Below are 22593 nucleotides of genomic sequence, written 5' to 3' on the forward strand. Positions count from 1 at the left end.
CCATCCGTCTCCCCAGCGCCATCTGAGCCATCCGTCTCCCCAGCGCCATCTGAGCCATCCGTCTCCCCAGCGCCATCTGAGCCATCCGTCTCCCCAGCGCCGTCTGAGCCATCCGTCTGCAATGAGCCTGCAAAGCCGCCCGTCTGCCATGAGCCTGCAAAGCCGCCCGTCTGCCATGAGCCTACAGAGCCGTCCGCCAGACAGGAGCCGCTAGAGCCGCCCGCCAGACAGGATCTGCCAGAGCCGCCAACCAGACAGGATCTGCCAGAGCCGCCAACCAGACAGGATCTGCCAGAGCCGCCAACCAGACAGGATCTGCCAGAGCCGCCAACCAGACAGGATCTGCCAGAGCCGCCAACCAGACAGGATCTGCCAGAGCCGCCAACCAGACAGGATCTGCCAGAGCCGCCAACCAGACAGGATCTGCCAGAGCCGCCAACCAGACAGGATCTGCCAGAGCCGCCAGCGAGCCATGAGCGGCCAGAGCCGTCAGCCTGCCATGAGCGTTGAGAGCCGTCAGCCAGCCATGAGCGTCGAGAGCCGTCAGCCAGCCATGAGCGTCGAGAGCCGTCAGCCAGCCATGAGCGTCGAGAGCCGTCAGCCAGCCATGAGCGTCGAGAGCCGTCAGCCAGCCATGAGCGTCGAGAGCCGTCAGCCAGCCATGAGCGTCGAGAGCCGTCAGCCAGCCATGAGAGCCGTCAGCCGTCAGCCTGCCATGAGCGTCGAGAGCCGTCAGCCTGCCATGAGCGTCGAGAGCCGTCAGCCTGCCATGAGCGTCGAGAGCCGTCAGCCTGCCATGAGCGTCGAGAGCCGTCAGCCTGCCATGAGCGTCGAGAGCCGTCAGTCAGCCAGGAGCTGCCCTTCAGCCAGAAACGGCTATATACCCAGAACTGCCCCTCAGTCCAGAGCTGTCTCTCTGTCCGGAGCTGCCTTTCAGTCCGGAGTTGCCCCTCTATCATGATCTCCCTCTCTATCTTGATCTACCTCTTTATTCTGATCTATCCCTCTGTCTTGTGCTATCCCTCTGTCTTGTGCTATCCCTCTGTCTTGATTTATCCCTCTGTCCCGGTGCTGTCCCTGTCATGGATGTTACTAAGAGGATTTTGTGGGGGTAAGATATGGGTGGACATTTTTAGGGGTAGATGGAGGCTAGGATTGATTATGGTGGGGTGGGGACCTCGCCCGGAGCCTGAGCCACCACCGTGGTCAGATGCCCACCCAGACCCTCCCCTAGACTTTGTGCTGGTGCGCCCGGTGTTCGAACCTTATGGGGGGGGTTATGTCACGTTCCTGACCTATTTCTGTTTATGTGTGTTAGTTGGTCAGGACGTGAGGTTGGGTGGGCATTCTATGTTTTCTGTTTCTGTGTTGGTTTTTGGGTTGCCTGGTATGGCTCTTAATTAGAGGCAGGTGTTTGGCGTTCCTCTAATTAAGAGTCATATTTAGGTAGGCGTTGTCACAGTGTTCGTTGTGGGTGATTGTCTTCCGTGTCTGTGTCTGTACACCACGCGGGACTGTTTGTTCGGTTTGTGTAGCCTATGTTCCTATTCGTGCGTTTTTCTTGTTTTATGTAAGTACGTCGTCTAGGTCTGTCTACACCGTTTGTTGTTTTTGTTAGTTTAATCAAGTTCGTGTTTTCGTTAAATAAATATGTCTTTTCACTACGCTGCGCCTTGGTTCCCTCAAAACTCCTCCTCTTCCGAAGAGGAGGAGGAATGCCGTTACACATATATCTGTCCTCCCTCACATTATAATATACTACTGTCTACAGCCTAGCCCATATATCTGTCCTCCCTCACATTATAATATACTACTGTCTACAGCCTAGCCCATATATCTGTCCTCCCTCACATTATAATATACTACTGTCTACAGCCTAGCCCATATACCTGTCCTCCCTCACATTATAATATACTTCTGTCTACAGCCTAGCCCAAATACCTGCCCTCCCTCACATTATAATATACTACTGTCTACAGCCTAGCCCATATATCTGTCCTCCCTCACATTATGATATACTACTGTCTACAGCCTAGCCCATATATCTGTCCTCCCTCACATTATAATATACTACTGTCTACAGCCTAGCCCATACTACTGTCTACAGCCTAGCCCATATAACTGTCCTCCCTCACATTATAATATACTACTGTCTACAGCCTAGCCCATATACCTGTCCTCTCTCACTTTATTCACCATAGAACAGCATGTTTTGACCTCAATTCCTCCTCAGTGGATGGGCAATCCCTTTTCCCCAGTAAAGGGCACAGACCAGACTAGAGTGGTATCGCTCATAATCCAGTCAGTCTGGCATGTTGACACTATAAAGGATGGCCAGTGACATTTCCCAGGGACACCGTAGAGGTTTGTGACATGGCAGGCCACTGTAAATCCCAGTTATATTTATGGTAGCTGGAGCCGTCAAAGCAGTTGTTGGTGTGGTGACAAATCCAGTATGGCAGACAGACAGGAAGGCCGGCAGGCAGGCATGCAGGCAAACAGACAGGCATAGAGAACACAAGGAGAGGTCCTTGAATGAGTGAAATGTATTTTGGAAAGAGACAGTGATTGGTTTATCCTTCACCCTTTGGAACACAAATTAAATAGAGATAGAGAGAGAGGACAAACTGATGTCCTTCTGGATGTGTGATGTGGGTTTTGGAGACAGTGATTTGCTTATCATTGTTAAGCCCTGAAATTCTCAAGTTAATCACAAATTAAATGAACGGTAAAAACATTTGCAGAAATCAGTTTTAAGTGCTTATCTTTCTGAGGGATATTTATTATTTCAGGACCAAATCCTGTACTGTAAGATGTGAGCACAGCTCAGACTACAGCACACATCTACCATTGACATCAATGCATGTTTATGTAAACGTTTGAGTTGCTAACTTGCGTTTGATTCCAGATTCAGACCTCACCCACAGTATACTGTATATGCTGGTTATTGGAGAGATTATTCATCTTTTTCTCTCTCCTCTCGTCATCTCCCTCTAGACGTTTGTGGTCCATGTGCACATCTCTGAGGAGGCTGACCTGTCCCCTGCTGTAGCCTTCGCCTCCTTGTCCCTGTTCCACATCCTGGTCACTCCTCTCTTCCTGCTCTCCAGCGTGGTACGGTCCACGGTCAAGGCCCTGGTCAGGTGAGCTGGGTATCATGGACACCAGATGTGGGGTAACTATAGTTTTAACTATGCTTTGTTTAAATAAACTATTTTTCCAGGGGAACAAATAGTTACTTTTGAGGTGACTAGAACTATTTTAATACAGATCGGAAATAATGACTACTTTTTAAACCTATTTGAATACAGATCCCAAAAATGACAACTTTTTTAAATAGATTTTTTATTTCACCTTTATTTAACCAGGTAAGCTAGTTGAGAACAAGTTGTCATTTACAACTGCGACCTGGCCAAGGTAAAGCAAAGCAGTGTGACACGAACAACAACACAGAGTTACATGGAATGAACAAACATAACACAATAGAAAAAAAGAAAGTCTATATACAGTGTGTGCAAATGGCGTGAGGAGGAAGGCAATAAATAGGCCAATGTAGCGAAGTTATTACAATTTAGCAGATTAACACTGGAGTGATAAATGAGCAGATGATGATGTGCAAGTAGAGATACTGGTGTGCAAAAGAGCAGAAAAGTAAATAAAAACAATATGGGGTTGAGGTAGGTAGATTGGGTGGGCTAATGACAGATGGACTATGTACAGCTGCAGCGATCGGTTAGCTACTCAGATAGCTGATGTTTAAAGTTAGTAAGGGAAATATAATATACAGATCCCAAAAATGACTCATTTTTTACAGTAAACTTCCAGAAGAAGTCTTAAGGTTTTAGAAATACATCAAAACACAATAATATTGAAGTAAAGACCCCTGCCAACTGATATAAAAATAATTTAAATACAGATCCCAGAAAATGACAACTTTTTAAAGATATTTAAATACAAATCACAAAAACAGACTACTTTTTAAAACTGTTGAAATACAGATCCCCAGAAATGACAACTTTTAAAAAATATTTAAATGCAGATCCCCAAAAATGACGTTTTAAGATAATTGAAATACAGATCCCAAAGATCTGAGAAAGCAACAACTTTTTTTAAAACTATTTGAATACAGATCTCAGGAGGTGATACTTTTGGATTGGCTGCCTTCAACTAATGGCAGAGCTGTATCTGGAACTGCATGTTGCAGATAGAAATAGAATGAATAGAGAACACACAATCTGCTATAGTATTCCAAGAAATCTGACAGTCATATTTGATCTACACAATACATTTCTATCTGAACATTTTGTAAACATCCATTCTCCTGAATGTCCATTGCCCCATGTGTACATAATCAACTCAAATCAATTAACCAAGGATATTTTGTAGAGATAAGTTTAAATAAGTTGTGACGCTCAACTACTGTAGGACTCAACATGCCACTGAAAATGTTAGAAGCTGCAATTCATTTTATAATATGTGAAAATACTGCAGAGAAGTTCAAAGCCATTTGTAAACATTGCAAACAGCAAGTTGGATGCTTGGCAAAAGCAACATTGAACCTCTTTGTCCATCTGAGGGGAAGTGTTATTGTTTCAAACACACACTATACCATCTTTAAAAGGGATAGATTACTTAGAATACAAACTAACATTATGTTCAACCTACCTTGGCTGTAGTTGATTCAAGAAGGCAGCTTTGTGATATTTAGTTTCCTTTTGACAATTAAAATAGATATTTTGTTTCTGTAAGCAATTCTCAGTAACACTTAAAATTAACCTGTTCTTGTTCCTGTGTAATAAAACTGTAATTAAACAAAGGTTCAGGTTAAATAAATAAATAATTTACATTTAAAACATTTGGAGCATGTGGTTACATTGCATTTTAATTTCATAGCAATGAGCTGAGAGGTTTTGTAACTAGAGTACACAAGAGGAATAGTGACTCTTCCTTATTCCACCTCTGTAATAACTCCCTTAATATGCAATTATAAAGCCATTTCCAAGGCCTTATGTTACAACAATGTTGCTGTGTAATAATCACAAAGTTACTAAACATATATAAGAATTTGATGTCGAGTGTTACTGTATTACTTTGTCTCTCTCATTATGAACATTTTTGTCATTTTGAAGCTGCAAAAGTCTTCTCTGATGTTGAGGTGATTCCATGTCCCTCACATATTTAATACTTTCAAATATTATTATTTTTCTGAGACCTGTATTTGAATATCAAAGAAAATAGTTGCCTTGTAGTTTAAACTCTGGTATTTTCAAATAAACTACAAAATACAACTATTTTCTGCCCAGGTCTGATGGACACACACACAGTCGCATGCACACATGCACACATGCACGCACAGCTCTGTTTTTGTGAATTTTCAGAACATTTTAGGGAGTACAAATGTATTCCCATTAAAAATCCTATTTTCCCTAACCTTAACCTTAACCCTAACCCTAACCTTAACCCTAATCTTAACCCTAACCCTAACCTTAAACCTAACCCTCAAGCCTAAAATAGCATTTGTGACCGACCGCCTTGATTCGGTCTTACGTAGCAAAATTTGAAATGGTGATTTTTTTTGCATTGGATAAAAGCAGAGACACATAGCTACAAAATGGTATATCACACACTATATTTGAGGAACAATGGGAAAGTAATTCTGCTTTGAAAGTTGATCAACTTGTAACCTCACTTTTGAGACAATGGCCTTTGAATATTTTGGTACGTACTGGAGAGCTATTCTTTGTCTATACCCATTCAGCATCAATTCACACACTCTTAAGCTTTACCCCCACCCATCTCTTTAAGTGTTGATCCGAATGTTGTCCTAACAGCAGCAGTCAAGCACCCAATCAACCTGGCTAATGTTGGCTAGTTTGCTAGCTACTTCCAGACACAAATGACAGAACAGCTCACTGGCCATTTTACTCACCCTAGCAGAGCTGGTTAGGCTGTTTTTATGTTATCCAGAGGGATGGTGACAGCAACTGTGCTGCTGGCAACAATTTATGCTTTTTTTGCCGAAGTTTACTAACACCGGCCATATTTAAAGGGTGTTGAGCGTTCGTAAAACTATGTCGATCAACAGTTGTCAACATTCTATTGAAATTGTTACTTGCATAGTGGAGTCTTTTGTTAAGACATGTGGCTAGCTAGCTAGCTAAACAATGAACCATAATCCCAACTCATGCTGTTACTACAGTGCATGAATTTGCAGGTAGCTAACCAACCAGGTTCAATGTTAGCTAGCTAACATTAGGCTATAACTAGCAAAGCAAATGGCTCTGCGATACAAATAATAAGATCATACACATAACATTAGCTAGCTAGCCAGCTAACGTTAGCTAGCTAGCTAACAGCACACTTTAACTTGAAATTAAATTAAAACGACTTTGTCAAAATTAGAAACGTGAAATATCTGAAAATGAGATTGGCCACCCAGCCTGTCAGTCAATCACTGCTTTCATATTTGTTTACCATCATCTATGTACAAGTAAGTGCTTTAGACATGCTATATTGGCCTTCTGTAAGTAGAAGAGCTGTACATCGTGTATGCAGAGTATTGTATCTCCAAGGAGAGGGGTATCATTACCATTTTACAGTTATCCACAGTGGAGAGATTGCGTCAGGGGTTTTCTCTGCATCCTGAGAGGATTGTGGAGTGACACTTAATTACATTTTTCTAACTAACACGATCCTATCTTTATTAATCTCCTGTCTTTATTAATGGTGACAGCAAGCTGAGTGTGATGCTGTATCCCAGGGGTAATCTAAGTCCATCGTTCCATTTACGGTCAAGAGGTCCTTATGATCCCCGTAACAGCCTGGCATTGACACTGCCATTCTGCAGTATAGCTGGAGCATACTGCCATTCTGCAGTATAGCTGGAGCATACTGCCATTCTGCAGTATAGCTGGAGCATACTGCCATTCTGCAGTATAGCTGGAGCATACTGCCATTCTGCAGTATAGCTGGAGCATACTGCCATTCTGCAGTATAGCTGAAGCATACTGCCATTCTACAGTATAGCTGGAGCATACTGTCATTCTGCAGTATAGCTGGAGCATACTGCCATTCTGCAGTATAGCTGGAGCATACTGCCATTCTGCAGTATAGCTGGAGCATACTGCCATTCTGCAGTATAGCTGAAGCATACTGCCATTCTACAGTATAGCTGGAGCATACTGTCATTCTGCAGTATAGCTGGAGCATACTGCCATTCTGCAGTATAGCTGGAGCATACTTCCATTCTGCTCTACTGCAGTGGCTTTGGACACTCGCACACGATCAGTCCTAACAATTAATTTAGAATGCTGAAGGATAGAATGTTTAAAAAGTATTGCGTAATGGGATCGAAGTCAATAACTCCTGTATCCTGGCATTTGAGTGAAGCTGAAGTGAAGTCTGACAATTCTTACATGACCTGGCTTTGAAACTTTGATAAGTGGTTGTCAGCCCCAGTGAGTGTGGAACATTCGTTTCATTCTGGGGTACAGAGAGAGGGAGAGAGAGGAGAAAGAGAATAGTGAATTGAGGGAACAGAGAAAGAGAGAGAGAGAGCAGATAAGAGAACAGAGAGAGGGACAGGGTGAGATAGAGGAGGTTGGGAAGTAGGGAAGACACAGGGAGGAATGAGAGAGGGGGGAGTGAGAGAGAGAGGGGGGAGGGAGGGAGGGAGAGAAGGAGGGTGAGATAGAGGGGGGGGGGGGGGTACAGAGAAGTGAAGCAATGTTCCATTAAATTGATGGGCCAATAAGAGCTCTTCAAATGAGTGGTGAGATTCGTGGCTCGTTGAGCAGCCTGGAGTGTAACAGTACTTCTAGTCACAGCTGACTCAACCTGATTTACAGTAGATGTACAGCAAGGCCCATATTGTTTGCGAATATTTTGCCCAGGTGTGTAGTCATGTTTGTACTTAGGACTTCTACTAATCATGTTCACACCTCTATGCTCTAGTTGATTCCAGATGTTCTGAAGATGGAGCAGGTAGATGACGGTAATAAGATGGCTGATTCTAGTTTGGCCCAGAAAAAGGCACATATAAAAACAGAATACTTTATCACTGTTGACTTAAACCAATCATTTTTTCACTCCTCCGTCATGTTTGCCTTCTTCTATCAGATGTACAGTCCAATGAGACTTACCTGGCACTTTTACTTTGAAAACCCTCTTGCTGTGTTGTTCCCTATCCCATCTCCAAAACAGTAACTTTTCCTTATTGTAACTCACTCTGGAGAACAGCATCTGCTAATACTAGAATGTGGAAATATGAAATGTATTGGTTGTGTCCCCCTGTAAGCCTAACCCTGTAACCTTAACCCCTGTTTCCTCATAGTGCCCAGAAGCTGAGTGAGTTCTTCAGTAGTGATGAGATTGGAGATGAGCAGGAGCCCAATGCTACCATGCCCACGGGCCCTAGCAACCACAAAACCATTCCCTCCAGCACCAGAAACCACAACAGCAAGTACCAGGCAGTGGTGAGTACCCAGCTATCACATAATGTTCTGAGAACCTTATGTTTCTTAGAGCATGGTGAGAGCGTAGTTGTCCTATGGTGATTTAGCATACAAACTTCCTAAAACTTTCTGCGAATGGTACAGGATAGTTGCTTGGTTTTGGAACATTCTAAGAACATTTAAGTAACTTTAACATGTTTTGTAAAAGTTCAAACATGGTTACATTTATACTGAACAAAAAATATAAACACAACATGTAAAGTGTTGGTCCCATGTTTCATTTCATTTATCCCATAAATAACATGATCATTACAAAGGTGCACCTTGTGCTGGGGACAATAAAAGGCCACTCTTCAATGCCACAGATGTCTCAAGTTTTGAAAGAGCGTGCAATTGGCATGCAGAGTGCAGGAATGTCCACCAGAGCTGTTGCCAGAGAATTTCATGTTAATTTCTATACCATAAGCCGCTCTCCAAAGTAGTTTTGGAGAATTCAGCAGTACTTCCAACCGGCCTCATAATCGCAGACCATGTGTAACCACGCCAGCCCAGGACCTCTTCCTCTGCTGGATCATCTGAGACCAGCCACCCAGATAGCTTATGAAACTGTGTGTTTTCTCAACCAAATCATTTTTGCAAAAACTGTCATAAACCGTCTCAGGAAAGAGATTTAACGATGCTCTTACAAAGGTTCTTACGATGAACTTAGGCTTAAGATGCTTTTGGGAAACTGGGACCTGTTCTCTATCCATGGAATTAGTGAATTGCGCCACCAGGATGGAGCTAGCATGCCATGTTTTCCACATACAAAGCTGTTAATTTTAGTCTATTCAAACAGACCCCATTTCAAAGGAAACAAGCACTCATTAAGATCATGTGTTGTCAATTAGTGGGCGAGTTAAATCTCCGAGCTGTTTGCCAAAACCATCGTTATTAACGTTGCACTTGAAAACGGCCATAATCTAATGCCTGTCTCAGACCACTCGTAGAACAGCTAAGTGCGTTGTTAGATGCTTTTTTGCCCTCTCGCGCTTCTTTATACACAGAAGATCTCTGCTAAACAGAATCACATGGTTTATCCATCTCTCCTTTACCACAGACAACTTTACATTTACATTCAAGTCATTTAGCAGACGCTCTTATCCAGAGCGACTTACAAATTGGAAAGTTCATACATATTCATCCTGGTGCCCCCGTGGGAATTGAACCCTGGTCCCCCCGTGGGAATTGAACCCACAACCCTGGCGTTGCAAGCGCCATGCTCTAGCAACTGAGCCACACGGGACAACTTCAGAACAAAGTTGACTTCAAATACAAAGTTGTCTTTGCAATTGATACAAACAAGTGACGTAGAAAAAGATGCTTCATATGAAAATTGAGATGACTGCATAAAAAATATAGAAAGTAGGCAATTTCAAACATATTGAAATACATTTATGTTGAATCAAATGAGTTCTATTTTGCTTCTGTCTGTAATTTGTCTCAATATATTTCATAATGTGTAACATAATGTGTGCAATGATGTGCCAAATCAGTGGTTTAGTGCATTTTTATTAGGTAAGCATTAGAATAAGCTGCCTCAATATTTGCAGCCGTAGGTGGTAATATCTCTGTAGAAGCTGATCCGCTATCAGTATTGTGAAATAAATATATTGTTAAGGTAAGATTTGAATGGAGTAAGCGGATCCGAGAGCACATGCTCCAACGACACACTTCGCGACCATTCTCTCTGCGTGGTGTTTTGGGAAACGCATGTGACATCTTCGGGCGCTGTTGGAAAGATGCATAGTTAAAACACTTGTAAACCATCACTATCGTGAAAACAGGCCACCGGGCCACCAGGAAACCAGAGTCAAATGTTCTCAGAACCTCCCTGCAACCTAAAAATAAACATTCCCAGAACAGGCGAAACGTTCACTTCTGTTCTCAGGATGTTTAAAAAACGTTTGTTTTACCGGTCAGGAAACTTATGGCTTCTGTTTTAATATGTGACTCACCACCAGCTAACGTTAGCTAGCTAACAGTACACTTTAGTTAAAAAAATGTAGCTAACTAGCTAGGTACACAACGTGTTAGATCACACATTTCGCGTAATGTTAGCTAATGAGCCAGCCAGCTAACATTAGCTAGTTAAACAACAATGAACATAGTGCCAAATCATATCATTACAACCCTGCATGAATATTCTGGGAGCTAACCAGCCAGGTTCAATTGAACAAGCCAGCTTGAATTGAAACCACTTTCTGTCAAAATTAGAAACGTATAATATCTGAAAATGTAGCTAGCTAGACTACGTCGTCATGCATGATGTCATCCTTCTCCCTGTCATGGATGCCATACCACAGTTACCCTTAGTTTGAAGATGTAATCGGTTCACATTCGGTTCACATATGTTTTGTGTTGTAGTCAAGATCAATATCAACATTTACACAGATGCACGTGTAACCGATGTGAAATGGCTAGCTAGGTAGCGGTGGTGCGCGCTAGCAGCCTCTCAGTCGGTGATGTCACTTGCTCTGAAACCTTGAAGTAGTGGTTCCCCTTGCAAGGGCCGCGACCTTTGTGGAGCGATGGGTAACGATGCTTCGTGGTGACTGTTGTTGATGTGTGCAGAGGGTCCCTGGTTCGCGCCCGTGTCGGGGCGAGGGGACGCCATAAAGTTATACTGTTACATTGATGCTGTTGACCCGGATCACTGGTTGCTGCGGAAAAGGAGGAGGTCGAAAGGGGGGTGAATGTAACCGATGTGAAATGGCTAGCTAGGTAGCGGTGGTGCGCGCTAGCAGCCTTTCAGTCGGTGACGTCACTTGCTCTGAAACCTTGAAGTAGTGGTTCCCCTTGCTCTGCAAGGGCCGCAGCCTTTGCAGAGCAAGGGGAAGCACTATTTCAAGGTCTCAAAGCGAGTGATGTAACCGATTGAAACGCTATTAGCGCGCACCACCGCTAACTAGCTAGCCATTTCACATCCGTTACACACGCAAGCGCACGCATGCACACATACATGAACATACACACACACACACAGCTCCTCCAAGAAGCTCTTAAACACTCAACCACTCATTCACAGGCAGAATGCACATCAATGTTGTAGTTAATGTCCTCCTTCCACCTCCACCTCAACCTCATTTACACACACTCTCACCACCTCCACCCCAACCTCATTTACACACACTCTCACCACCTCCACCCCAACCTCATTTACACACACTCTCACCACCTCCACCCCAACCTCATTTACACACACTCTCACCACCTCCACCCCAACCTCATTTACACACACTCTCACCACCTCCACCCCAACCTCATTTACACACACTCTCACCACCTCCACCCCAACTTCATTTACACACACTCTCACCCCCTCCACCCCAACCTCATTTACACACACTCTCACCACCTCCACCCCAACCTCATTTACACACACTCTCACCACCTCCACCCCAACCTCATTTAGACACACTCTCACCACCTCTGTGGTTTTCATAGTGGTCCTGTAAAAAGCCTAAGCAATGCCCTGCCCCCTCCCTGCACCTCTCCCAGCCTCTGAAGGTGGTGAACAGGAAGAGACATCCCAGGGACGATTGGAACAACTACAGCTATGAGGGAGGCAACCCACCCCCCCAGGAGGGAGACCAAGACCTCTGCATCAGGGTGAGTAGGAGGCAGACCAGGAGAAGGACCACTGGATCAGTGTGAGTGAGAGGCAGACCAGGAGAAGGACCACTGGATCAGTGTGAGTGAGAGGCAGACCAGGAGAAGGACCACTGGATCAGGGTGAGTGAGATGTAGACCAGGAGGACCTAGACCTCTGGATCAGGGTGAGTAGGAGGCAGACCAGGAGAAGGACCACTGGATCAGTGTGAGTGAGAGGTAGACCAGGAGGACCTAGACCTCCTGTTCAGGATGAGTGAGAAGTAGACCAGGAGGACCTAGACCTCTGGATCAGTGTGAGTGAGAGGTAGCAGAACGAGATAGAAGTTCAAACTATCATTCAGTCTCATCAGTGTGCTGCCAGTGACAATCTCCTGTCTGACTGCTTACTGCTGACCCTCACCTGTCTTACCGCTGACCCTCTCCTGTCTTACCGCTGACCCTCTCCCGTCTGACTGCTTACTGCTGACCCTCTCCTGTCTTACTGCTTACCGCTGACCCTCTCCTGTCTGACTGCTTACCGCTGACCCTCTCCTGTCTGACTGCTTACCGCTGACCCTCTCCTGTCTGACTGTTTACCGCTGACCCTCTCCTGTCTGACTGCTGACCCTCTCCTGTCTGACTGCTTACCGCCGACCCTCTCCTGTCTGACTGCTTACCGCTGACCCTCTCCTGTCTTACTGCTGACCCTCTCCTGTCTGACTGCTTACCGCCGACCCTCTCCTGTCTGACTGCTTACCGCTGACCCTCTCCTGTCTGACTGCTTACCGCTGACCCTCTCCCTGTCTTACTGCTGACCCTCTCCTGTCTGACTGCTTACCGCCGACCCTCTCCTGTCTGACTGCTTACCGCTGACCCTCTCCTGTCTGACTGTTTACCGCTGACCCTCTCCTGTCTGACTGTTTACCGCTGACCCTCTCCTGTCTGACTGCTTACCGCTGACCCGCTCCTGTCTGACTGCTTACCGCTGACCCTCTCCTGTCTGACTGCTTACCGCTGACCCTCTCCCGTCTGACTGCTTACCGCTGACCCTCTCCCGTCTGACTGCTTACCGCTGACCCTCTCCCGTCTGACTGCTTACCGCTGACCCTCTCCCGTCTGACTGCTTACCGCTGACCCTCTCCCGTCTGACTGCTTACCGCTGACCCTCTCCCGTCTGACTGCTTACGGCTGACCCTCTCCTGTCTGACTGCTTACCGCTGACCCTCTCCCGTCTGACTGCTTACCGCTGACCCTCTCCCGTCTGACTGCTTACCGCTGACCCTCTCCCGTCTGACTGCTTACCGCTGACCCTCTCCCGTCTGACTGCTTACCGCTGACCCTCTCCCGTCTGACTGCTTACGGCTGACCCTCTCCCGTCTGACTGCTTACCGCTGACCCGCTCCCGTCTGACTGCTTACCGCTGACCCTCTCCCGTCTGACTGTTTACCGCTGACCCTCTCCCGTCTGACTGCTTACCTCTGACCCTCTCCTGTCTGACTGCTTACCGCTGACCCTCTCCTGTCTGACTGCTTACCGCTGACCCTCTCCTGTCTGACTGCTTACCGCTGACCCTCTCCTGTCTGACTGCTTACCGCTGACCCTCTCCTGTCTGACTGCTTACCGCTGACCCTCTCCTGTCTGACTGCTTACCGCTGACCCTCTCCCATCTGACTGCTTACCGCTGACCCTCTCCCGTCTGACTGCTTACCGCTGACCCTCTCCCGTCTGACTGCTTACGGCTGACCCTCTCCCGTCTGACTGCTTACCGCTGACCCGCTCCCGTCTGACTGCTTACCGCTGACCCTCTCCCGTCTGACTGTTTACCGCTGACCCTCTCCCGTCTGACTGCTTACCTCTGACCCTCTCCTGTCTGACTGCTTACCGCTGACCCTCTCCTGTCTGACTGCTTACCGCTGACCCTCTCCTGTCTGACTGCTTACCGCTGACCCTCTCCTGTCTGACTGCTTACCGCTGACCCTCTCCTGTCTGACTGCTTACCGCTGACCCTCTCCTGTCTGACTGCTTACCGCTGACCCTCTCCTGTCTGACTGCTTACCGCTGACCCTCTCCTGTCTGACTGCTTACCGCTGACCCTCTCCTGTCTGACTGCTTACCGCTGACCCTCTCCTGTCTGACTGCTTACCGCTGACCCTCTCCTGTCTGACTGCTTACTCAGTCAGATGATGTTTTTGTGAAAGCAGTGGGAATCAGTCTTTGACATTTGCTTTGATCAATGTGTGTGTGATGTTTCTTTCTCCAGATAAGCAGTGGGTATTTCACCTGGACAGATGGGACTCCCACCCTGTCTAACATAAACATCAAGGTTCCCTTTGGTAAGGCTCTGCTGCTGGAGGAAGGTTAAACGCCATGGCATTCATACTCTACTAGAGGAATCACTACCCCCTCCTCCTATCCCCCCATCTCTCTACTCTCTCTCTCCCACCCAATTTCTCATTCCCTGTGTGTCTCTCTCTCGCTCTCTCTCTCAGGTCAGCTGACTATGATCGTGGGCCAGGTGGGTTGTGGGAAATCGTCCCTGTTGCTGGCAGCTCTGGGAGAGATGCAGAGAGTCTCTGGGACTGTCACTTGGAACATGTAAGACTGAAAAAAAAAAAAAAAAAAAAAATGCATGAAATTACTACTCACACCGCAGACATCATACTGTCGATATATGGATGGACAGTAAACTACTAGTAGGATGGACATACTAAATGGTTGACAAGCCACTTTCTCATCCAAAGTATAAAGGTCTATTACATTACAGTAGATTCATGTGGCCTGAGCTCAGATTATGTCAATTTGAAAGGTCATAGGTTAGAGGTGAAAGGTGTATTGACTCCAGAGTTCCAGGTAGCTATCCGCAGAGAGGCAGATACAGTAGCTGTCCACAGAGAACCAGGTAGCCGTTCACAGAAAACCAGGTAGCCGTCCACAGAGAGCCAGGTAGCCGTGCACAGAGAACCAGGTAGCCGTTCACAGAAAACCAGGTAGCCGTCCACAGAGAGCCAGGTAGCCGTCCACAGAGAGCCAGGTAGCCGTCCACAGAGAGCCAGGTAGCTGTCCACAGAGAGCCAGGTAGCCGTCCACAGAGAGCCAGGTAGCCGTCCACAGAGAGCCAGGTAGCTGTCCACAGAGAGCCAGGTAGACGTCCACAGAGAGCTAAGGTAGCGATCAACAGAGAACCAGGTAGCTGTCCACAGAGAGCCAGGTAGCCGTCCACAGAGAGCCAGGTAGCCGTCCACAGAGAGCCAGGTAGCCGTCCACAGAGAGCCAGGTAGCCGTCCACAGAGAGCCAGGTAGCCGTCCACAGAGAGCCAGGTAGCCGTCCACAGAGAGCCAGGTAGCCGTCCACAGAGAGCCAGGTAGCCGTGCACAGAGAGCCAGGTAGCCGTCCACAGAGAGCCAGGTAGCCATCCACAGAGAGCCAGGTAGCCGTCCACAGAGAGCCAGGTAGCCGTCCACAGAGAGCCAGGTAGCCGTCCACAGAGAGCCAGGTAGCCGTGCACAGAGAGCCAGGTAGCCGTGCACAGAGAGCCAGGTAGCCGTGCACAGAGAGCCAGGTAGCCGTCCACAGAGAGCCAGGTAGCCGTCCACAGAGAGCCAGGTAGCCGTCCACAGAGAGCTAGGTAGCCGTCCACGGAGAACCAGGCAGCCGTTCACAGAAAACCAGGTAGCCGTCCACAGAGAACCAGGTAGCCGTCCACAGAGAGCCAGGTAGCCGTGCACAGAGAGCCAGGTAGCCGTGCACAGAGAGCCAGGTAGCCGTCCACAGAGAGCCAGGTAGCCGTCCACGGAGAGCCAGGTAGCCGTCCACAGAAAACCAGGTAGCCGTCCACAGAGAGCCAGGTAGCCGTCCACAGAGAGCCAGGTAGCCGTCCACAGAGAGCCAGGTAGCCGTCCACAGAGAGCCAGGTAGCCGTCCACAGAGAGCCAGGTAGCCGTGCACAGAGAGCCAGGTAGCCGTGCACAGAGAGCCAGGTAGCCGTGCACAGAGAGCCAGGTAGCCGTCCACGGAGAGCCAGGTAGCCGTTCACAGAAAACCAGGTAGCCGTCCACAGAGAGCCAGGTAGCCGTCCACAGAGAGCCAGGTAGCCGTTCACAGAGAGCCAGGTAGCCGTGCACAGATGACTGACTGTTTACCTCTCTCAGTGATATAAAATGCTGTTAAATCGAATCAAAATTTAATTTGTCACATGCTTTGTAAACAACAGGTGTAGACTAACAGTGAAATGCTTACTTACGGGCCCTTCCCAACAATACAGAGAGAAAAAAGATCAATCTAAAAATAATAACAAGAGGAATAAATACACAACAAGTACACAACACAACAAGTATTTGTTGGCTGTATACACAGGTGGCTGTATACACAGGATACCAGTACCGAGTCGATGTGCAGGGTTACGAGGTAATTTAGGTAGATACTAGGTAGATACTTACTCAGTACATATAGGTACATACAGGTAGGGATAAAGTGACTAGGCAACTGGATGGAAAATAAACAGTAACAGCAGGTTATGTGATGAGTCAAAAGAGTTAGTACAAACAGGGTCAATGAAGCTTTCCGGGTAGCTTTAGGTTAACTATTTAACAAACTATTTAGCAGTATTATAGCTTCGGGGTAGAAGCTGTTCAGGATACTGTTGGTTCCAGACTTGGTGCATCGGTACTGCTTGCCATGCGGTAGCAGAGAGAACAGTCTATGACTTGGATGGCTGGAGTCTTTGACAATTTTTAGGGCCTTTCTCTGACACCGCCTGGTATAGAGGTCCGGATGGCAGGGAACTCGGCCCCAGTGATGTACTGGGTTGTACGCACTATCCTCTGTAGCTCGTTGGGGTCGTATGCCAAACAGTTGTCATACCAAGGAGTGAACCAGCTGTAGAAGCTGTAGAACTTTTTGAGGATCTGAGGGCCCATGACAAATCTTTTCAACCTCCTGAGGGAAAAGAGGTATTGTCATGCCCTCTTTAAGACTGTGTTGATGTGTGTGGACACCGAGGAACTCGAAGCTCTCAACCTGTTCCTGGGGGTGTGCTTGGCCCTCCAAATCAAATCAAATCAAATGTTATTTGTCACATACACATGGTTAGCAGATGTTAATGCGAGTAGTGAAATGCTTGTGCTTCTAGTTCCAACAATGCAGTAATAACCAACGAGTAATCTAACCTAACAATTTCACAACAGCTATCTTATACACACAAGTGTAAAGGGATGAAGAATATGTACATAAAGATATATGAATGAGTGATGGTACAGAACGTCATAGGCAAGATGCAGTAGATGGTAAAGAGTACAGTATATACATATGAGATGAGTAATGTAGGGTATGTAAACATAAAGTGGCATAGTTTAAAGTGGCTAGTGATACATGTATTACATAGAGATGGCAAGATGCAGTAGATGATAGAGTACAGTATATACATATACATATGAGATGAGTAATGTAGCGTATGTAAACATTATATTAAGTGGCATTGTTTAAAGTGGCTAGTGATACATTTTTTACATGTATGGCAGCAGCCACTCCTTGGTCTTGCTGGTGTTGAGGGAGAGGTTGTTGTCCTGGCCCCATACTGCCAAGTCTCAATGTCGTCGGTGTTCAGGCCTAATTACCATTGTGTTTTCTGCAAACGTAATGATGGTGTTGGAGTTGTGCGTGGCCATGCCATCGTGGGTGAACAGGGAGTGCAGGAGGAGACTAAGAGCACAACCCTGAGGGGCCCCTGTGTTGAGGATCAGCGTGGCATAGTTGTTGTTGCCTACCCTCTCCACCGGGGGCGGCCCATCAGGAAGTCCAGGATCCAGATGCAGAGGGAAGTGTTTTAATCCCAGGGTACTTAGCTTAGTGATGAGCTTGGAGGGCACAATGGTGTTGAACGCTGAGCTGTAGTCAATGAACAGCATTTAAATGTAGGTTTTCCTTTTGTTCAGGTGGGAAAGGGCAGTGTGGAGTGCAATAGAGATTGTGTCATCTGTGGATCTATTGGGGCGGTATGCAAATTGGAGTGGGTCCAGGGTGTCTGGGATGATGGTGTTGAAGTGAGTCGTGACCAGCCTTTCAAAGCATTCCATGGCTACAGATGTGAGTGCAACAGTGCGATAGTTATTTAGACAGGTTACCTTGGCGTTCTTGGGCACTGGGACTATGGTGGTCTGCTTGAAACATGTACGTAGGTATTACAGACTGGGTCAGGGAGAGGTTGAACATGCCAGTGAAGACACTTGCCAGCTGATCAGCGCATGCTCTGAGTACGTGTCCTGGTGATCCGTCTGGCCCCTGCAGCCTTGTGAATGTTAACCTGTTTAAAGACCTTACTCACATCAGCTACGGAGAGCGTGATCACACAGTCGTCCGGATCAGTTGGTGCTCTCATGCATAGTTCAGTGTTGCTAACCTTGTGGAACATAGAAGGTATTTAGCACCAACTCTCTGGTACCCTTTCCTGCAGTCAAATGACCAAAGCGCCCTCTAATGGCAACATGGGTGGAATGTTATTAATATGTTTTGTAATTTCAAAATTCATTAATAGAACCCATAGCGGCCATTGACGGGCTTTCTTTAAATTACTATAGCCTATAGCGGCCATCGACAGCCTTTCTTTAAATTACTATAGCAGTCGCGAACAGCCTTGTTTATCTAACAATAATATCTGTGTCAATATCGCAAAATGAAATGGCTAACAACCTGTTGTTGTATTTGTGTGGCTGTTGTCATCAACCAGAAACCGGAAACAGAGTATGCTGTCATTTTACTTTTCAAAGAATGTGCTGATCTATGGTGTCAAAAGCGATGCTAAAGTCTAGGAACACGAGATAATTTACCACATTTATAAGTGCAGTCTCAGTACTATGATGGGGTCTAAAACCAGACTGGAGCATTTAGTAGACATTATTTGTCTTCAAGAAAGCAGTGAGAATAGGATAAACTTGTAATTATATTTGCTGACACTCTACAGTTAAATTTTGGCACGAGTAGATTAGCTATCTAGCTATATAAACCACACCCCTCTGCAAACTCACTTTCTCAGATGTTGGTTACAAGGCGGTACTTATTTAAATTAGGTAAGAGAATATCATGTTACCATTGGTGTATTAAAATGAGAGTTAAGGTGATGTGACCTTGTCCTCTTAACAATGTTTAACATGGTGGAGGGAACCAGTAACTTTATGATCAAACGTGATCAATGTAGAAGCAACAGTCATTTGGCATACTTTGGTCATCATACATTCATCTGGTTTCCTTCAAATATACTCACATTTCATGAAAAACATGATTTTGACTGTTCAGGACCTTTAAAAACAATGGCAAAAAATCCACCTGTAGTACAGCATGCTGGGAAATATAATGGTGGCTGTGTTTTTTATTTTTATTTTTATTTTTTTACATTTTTTATCCCATTTTCTCCCCAATTTTCGTGGTATCCAATCGCTAGTAATTACTACCTTGTCTCATCGCTACAACTCCCGTACGGGCTCGGGAGAGACGAAGGTCGAAAGCCATGCGTCCTCCGAAGCACAACCCAACCAGCCGTACTGCTTCTTAACACAGCGCGCCTCCAACCCGGAAGCCAGCCGCACCAATGTGTCGGAGGAAACACCGTGTACCTGGCCCCCTTGGTTGGCGCGCACTGTGCCCGGCCTGCCACAGGAGTCGCTGGAGCGCGATGAGACAAGGATATCCCTACCGGCCAAACCCTCCCTACCCCGGACGACGCTATGCCAATTGTGCGTCACCCCACGGACCTCCCGGTCGCGGCCGGCTGCGACAGAGCCTGGGCGCGAACCCAGAGACTCTGGTGGCGCAGTTAGCACTGCGGTGCAGTGCCCTAGACCACTGCGCCACCCGGGAGGCCCGTGGCTGTGGTTTTGATGGGAATGTTTACTCTCCACAGTGTAAAACAATAACTCTGGTTATTAACACAAACACTGGGGGCTCTTTTACATCACTGAATGTTAATTTCACTCTTCACTGAGTTTAGGATGGGTACCCAAACAGCTGTCTACTGGCCTGGGGAAGTTCAAACTGAACCAGGAGTACTCAAACAGCTGTCTACTTTCCTTTGGGAAGTTCAAACTGAACCAGGAGTCTTCAAACAGCTGTCTACTGGCCTGGGGAAGTTCAAACTGAACCAGGAGTACTCAAACAGCTGTCTACTGGCCTGGGGAAGTTCAAACTGAACCAGGAGTACTGAAACAGCTGTCTACTGGCCTGGGGAAGTTCAAACTGAACCAGGAGTACTCAAACAGCTGTCTACTGGCCTGGGGAAGTTCAAACTGAACCAGGAGTACTGAAACAGCTGTCTACTGGCCTGGGGAAGTTCAAACTGAATCAGGAGTACTGAAACAGCTGTCTACTGGCCTGGGGAAGTTCAAACTGAACCAGGAGTACTCAAACAGCTGTCTACTGGCCTGGGGAAGTTCAAACTGAACCAGGAGTAAAACAAATGTCACAGTGAATTGGAGACTATGGGTAACAGAGGTCGGGTCAAAGATTAAAATTAAATTGTTTTATAAATTGGGCATTTAGTACTTCTGTAACTGCAAGAGTTCATAGTTTGAGATATATTGTCATTAATAATATTCTTTTGACATTGAAATGACATCTGTATTTGCTCCTCCCTTTCTATTGTCTGCAGTTTGCCCAGCCTGGACTCAGAGGGAAATGACAGGTATGTGAATGTGTTGAATCACAGAACATTTCCATAGTTCTAGGTGTAATCCAGGTCGGCGCAATATGACCAGGAGTCACTGATAAACAGCACATCTGTCACGCCCTGGCCTTAGTATTATTTGTTTTCTTTATTATTTTAGTTAGGTCAGGGTGTGACATGGGGTATGTGTGTGTTTGGGGTATTATATGGTAGAGGGGGTGTTGGTGGTAGTGTATGGGTTTGTGTTGAGTGTGTGTATCTAGCTGTGTCTATGTTGTGTGGAGTTTTCTAGGAAAGTCTATGGTTGCCTGAATGGGTTCTCAATTAGAGACAGCTGGTTTCTGTTGTCTCTAATTGGGAACCATATTTAAGGCGATCATAGGCTTTAGCTGTTTGTGGGTCATTGTATATGTATATGTCGACGTAAGTAGTTTGTGTGTGCACTTGCGGTTGAAGTTTCACGATCGTTTTTTGTTAGTGTGGTTTAAGTGTTTCGTGATCATCTTCGTCGTTATAAATAAAGAAGATGTATTCAAGTCATGTTGCGCCTTGGTCCTCTCATTCATGTCAACACGATCGTGACAGAATGACCCACCAATCTACGACCAAGCAACATGACCAGTGGCAACAGGATCAAGGCATTAAGGATTCATGGACATGGGAGGAGATTTTAGGTGGTAAGGGACCTTGGGCACAACCGGGAGAATATCGCCTCCCTCGTGAAGAGCTGGAGGCAGCGAAAGCCGAGAGGAGGCGATATGAGGAGGCAGCACGGAGGCAAGGCTGGAGACCCGCGAGTACTACCCAAAAATTTCTTGGGGGGGGGGGGGGGGCATAGAGGTAGTGGGCCGAGGGCAGGTAGGAGACCTGCGCCCACTTTCCAGGCTAACCGTGGAGAGCGGGAGTACGGGCGGACACCGTGTTACGCAGTAGAGCGCACGGTGTCTACTGTACGTGTTCATAGCCCGGTGCGGGTTATTCCACCTCCCCGCACTGTTAGGGCTAGATTGGGCATTGAGCCAGGTGCCATGATGCCTGCTCAACGCGTCTGGTCTCCAGTGCGTCTCCTCGGGCCGGTATACATGGCACCAGCCTTACGCATGGTGTCCCCGGTTCGCCTACATAGCCCGGTGCGGGTTATTCCACCTTCCCGCACTGGTCGGGCGACGGGGAGCATTCAACCAGGTAAGGTTGGGCAGGCTCGGTGTTCAAGGGAACCAGTACGCCTGCACGGTCCGGTATTTCCGGCGCCACCTCCCCGCCCCAGTTCAGTTCCACCAGAGCCTACACCACGTAACAGGCTTCCAGTGTGTCTCCAGAGCCCTGTTCCTCCTCCACGCACTCGTCCTATGGTGCGTGTCTCCAGCCCAGTGCCTCCAGTTCCGGCACCACGCACTAAGCCTCCTGTGCGTCTCCAGAGTCCTGTGCATCCTGTTGCTGCTCCCTGCACTAGCCCTGAGATGCGTGTCCCCAGTCCGGTACCACCAGTTCCGGCCCCACGCACTAGGCCTAATGTGCATCCCCAGGGTCCAGTATGCCCTGTTCCTTCTCCCCGCACTAGCCTGAAAGTGCGTGCCTTTAGCCCGGTGCCTCCAGTTCCGGCACCACGCACCAGGCCTACAGTGCGCCTCATCCGGCCAGAGCCATCCGTCTCCCCAGCGCCGTCTGAGCCATCCGTCTCCCCAGCGCCGTCTGAGCCATCCGTCTCCCCAGCGCCGTCTGAGCCATCCGTCTCCCCAGCGCCGTCTGAGCCATCCGTCTCCCCAGCGCCGTCTGAGCCATCCGTCTCCCCAGCGCCGTCTGAGCCATCCGTCTGCCCAGTGCCGTCTGAGCCATCCGTCTGTCCAGAGCCATTA

At 47.2% G+C, this 22593-nt stretch overlaps 1 protein-coding gene across 3 annotated transcripts in view; it reads left to right on the plus strand.

The window, feature by feature from the left end:
• LOC129855013 (ATP-binding cassette sub-family C member 8-like) overlaps nucleotides 1-22593 on the plus strand; it is a 156257-nt gene that overhangs the window by 83943 nt on the left and 49721 nt on the right. For all 3 annotated transcript variants that reach the window (XM_055922243.1, XM_055922244.1, XM_055922245.1), the window contains 6 exons: nucleotides 2998-3143; nucleotides 8333-8474; nucleotides 11994-12104; nucleotides 14347-14419; nucleotides 14576-14681; nucleotides 20723-20755. In XM_055922243.1, the coding sequence (XP_055778218.1) occupies nucleotides 2998-3143; nucleotides 8333-8474; nucleotides 11994-12104; nucleotides 14347-14419; nucleotides 14576-14681; nucleotides 20723-20755 (611 nt within the window). The remainder of the gene's footprint in view (nucleotides 1-2997; nucleotides 3144-8332; nucleotides 8475-11993; nucleotides 12105-14346; nucleotides 14420-14575; nucleotides 14682-20722; nucleotides 20756-22593) is intronic.

Source organism: Salvelinus fontinalis, chromosome 5 (genome assembly GCF_029448725.1).
Source record: "Salvelinus fontinalis isolate EN_2023a chromosome 5, ASM2944872v1, whole genome shotgun sequence".
NCBI classification, from domain to species: Eukaryota; Metazoa; Chordata; class Actinopteri; order Salmoniformes; family Salmonidae; genus Salvelinus; species Salvelinus fontinalis.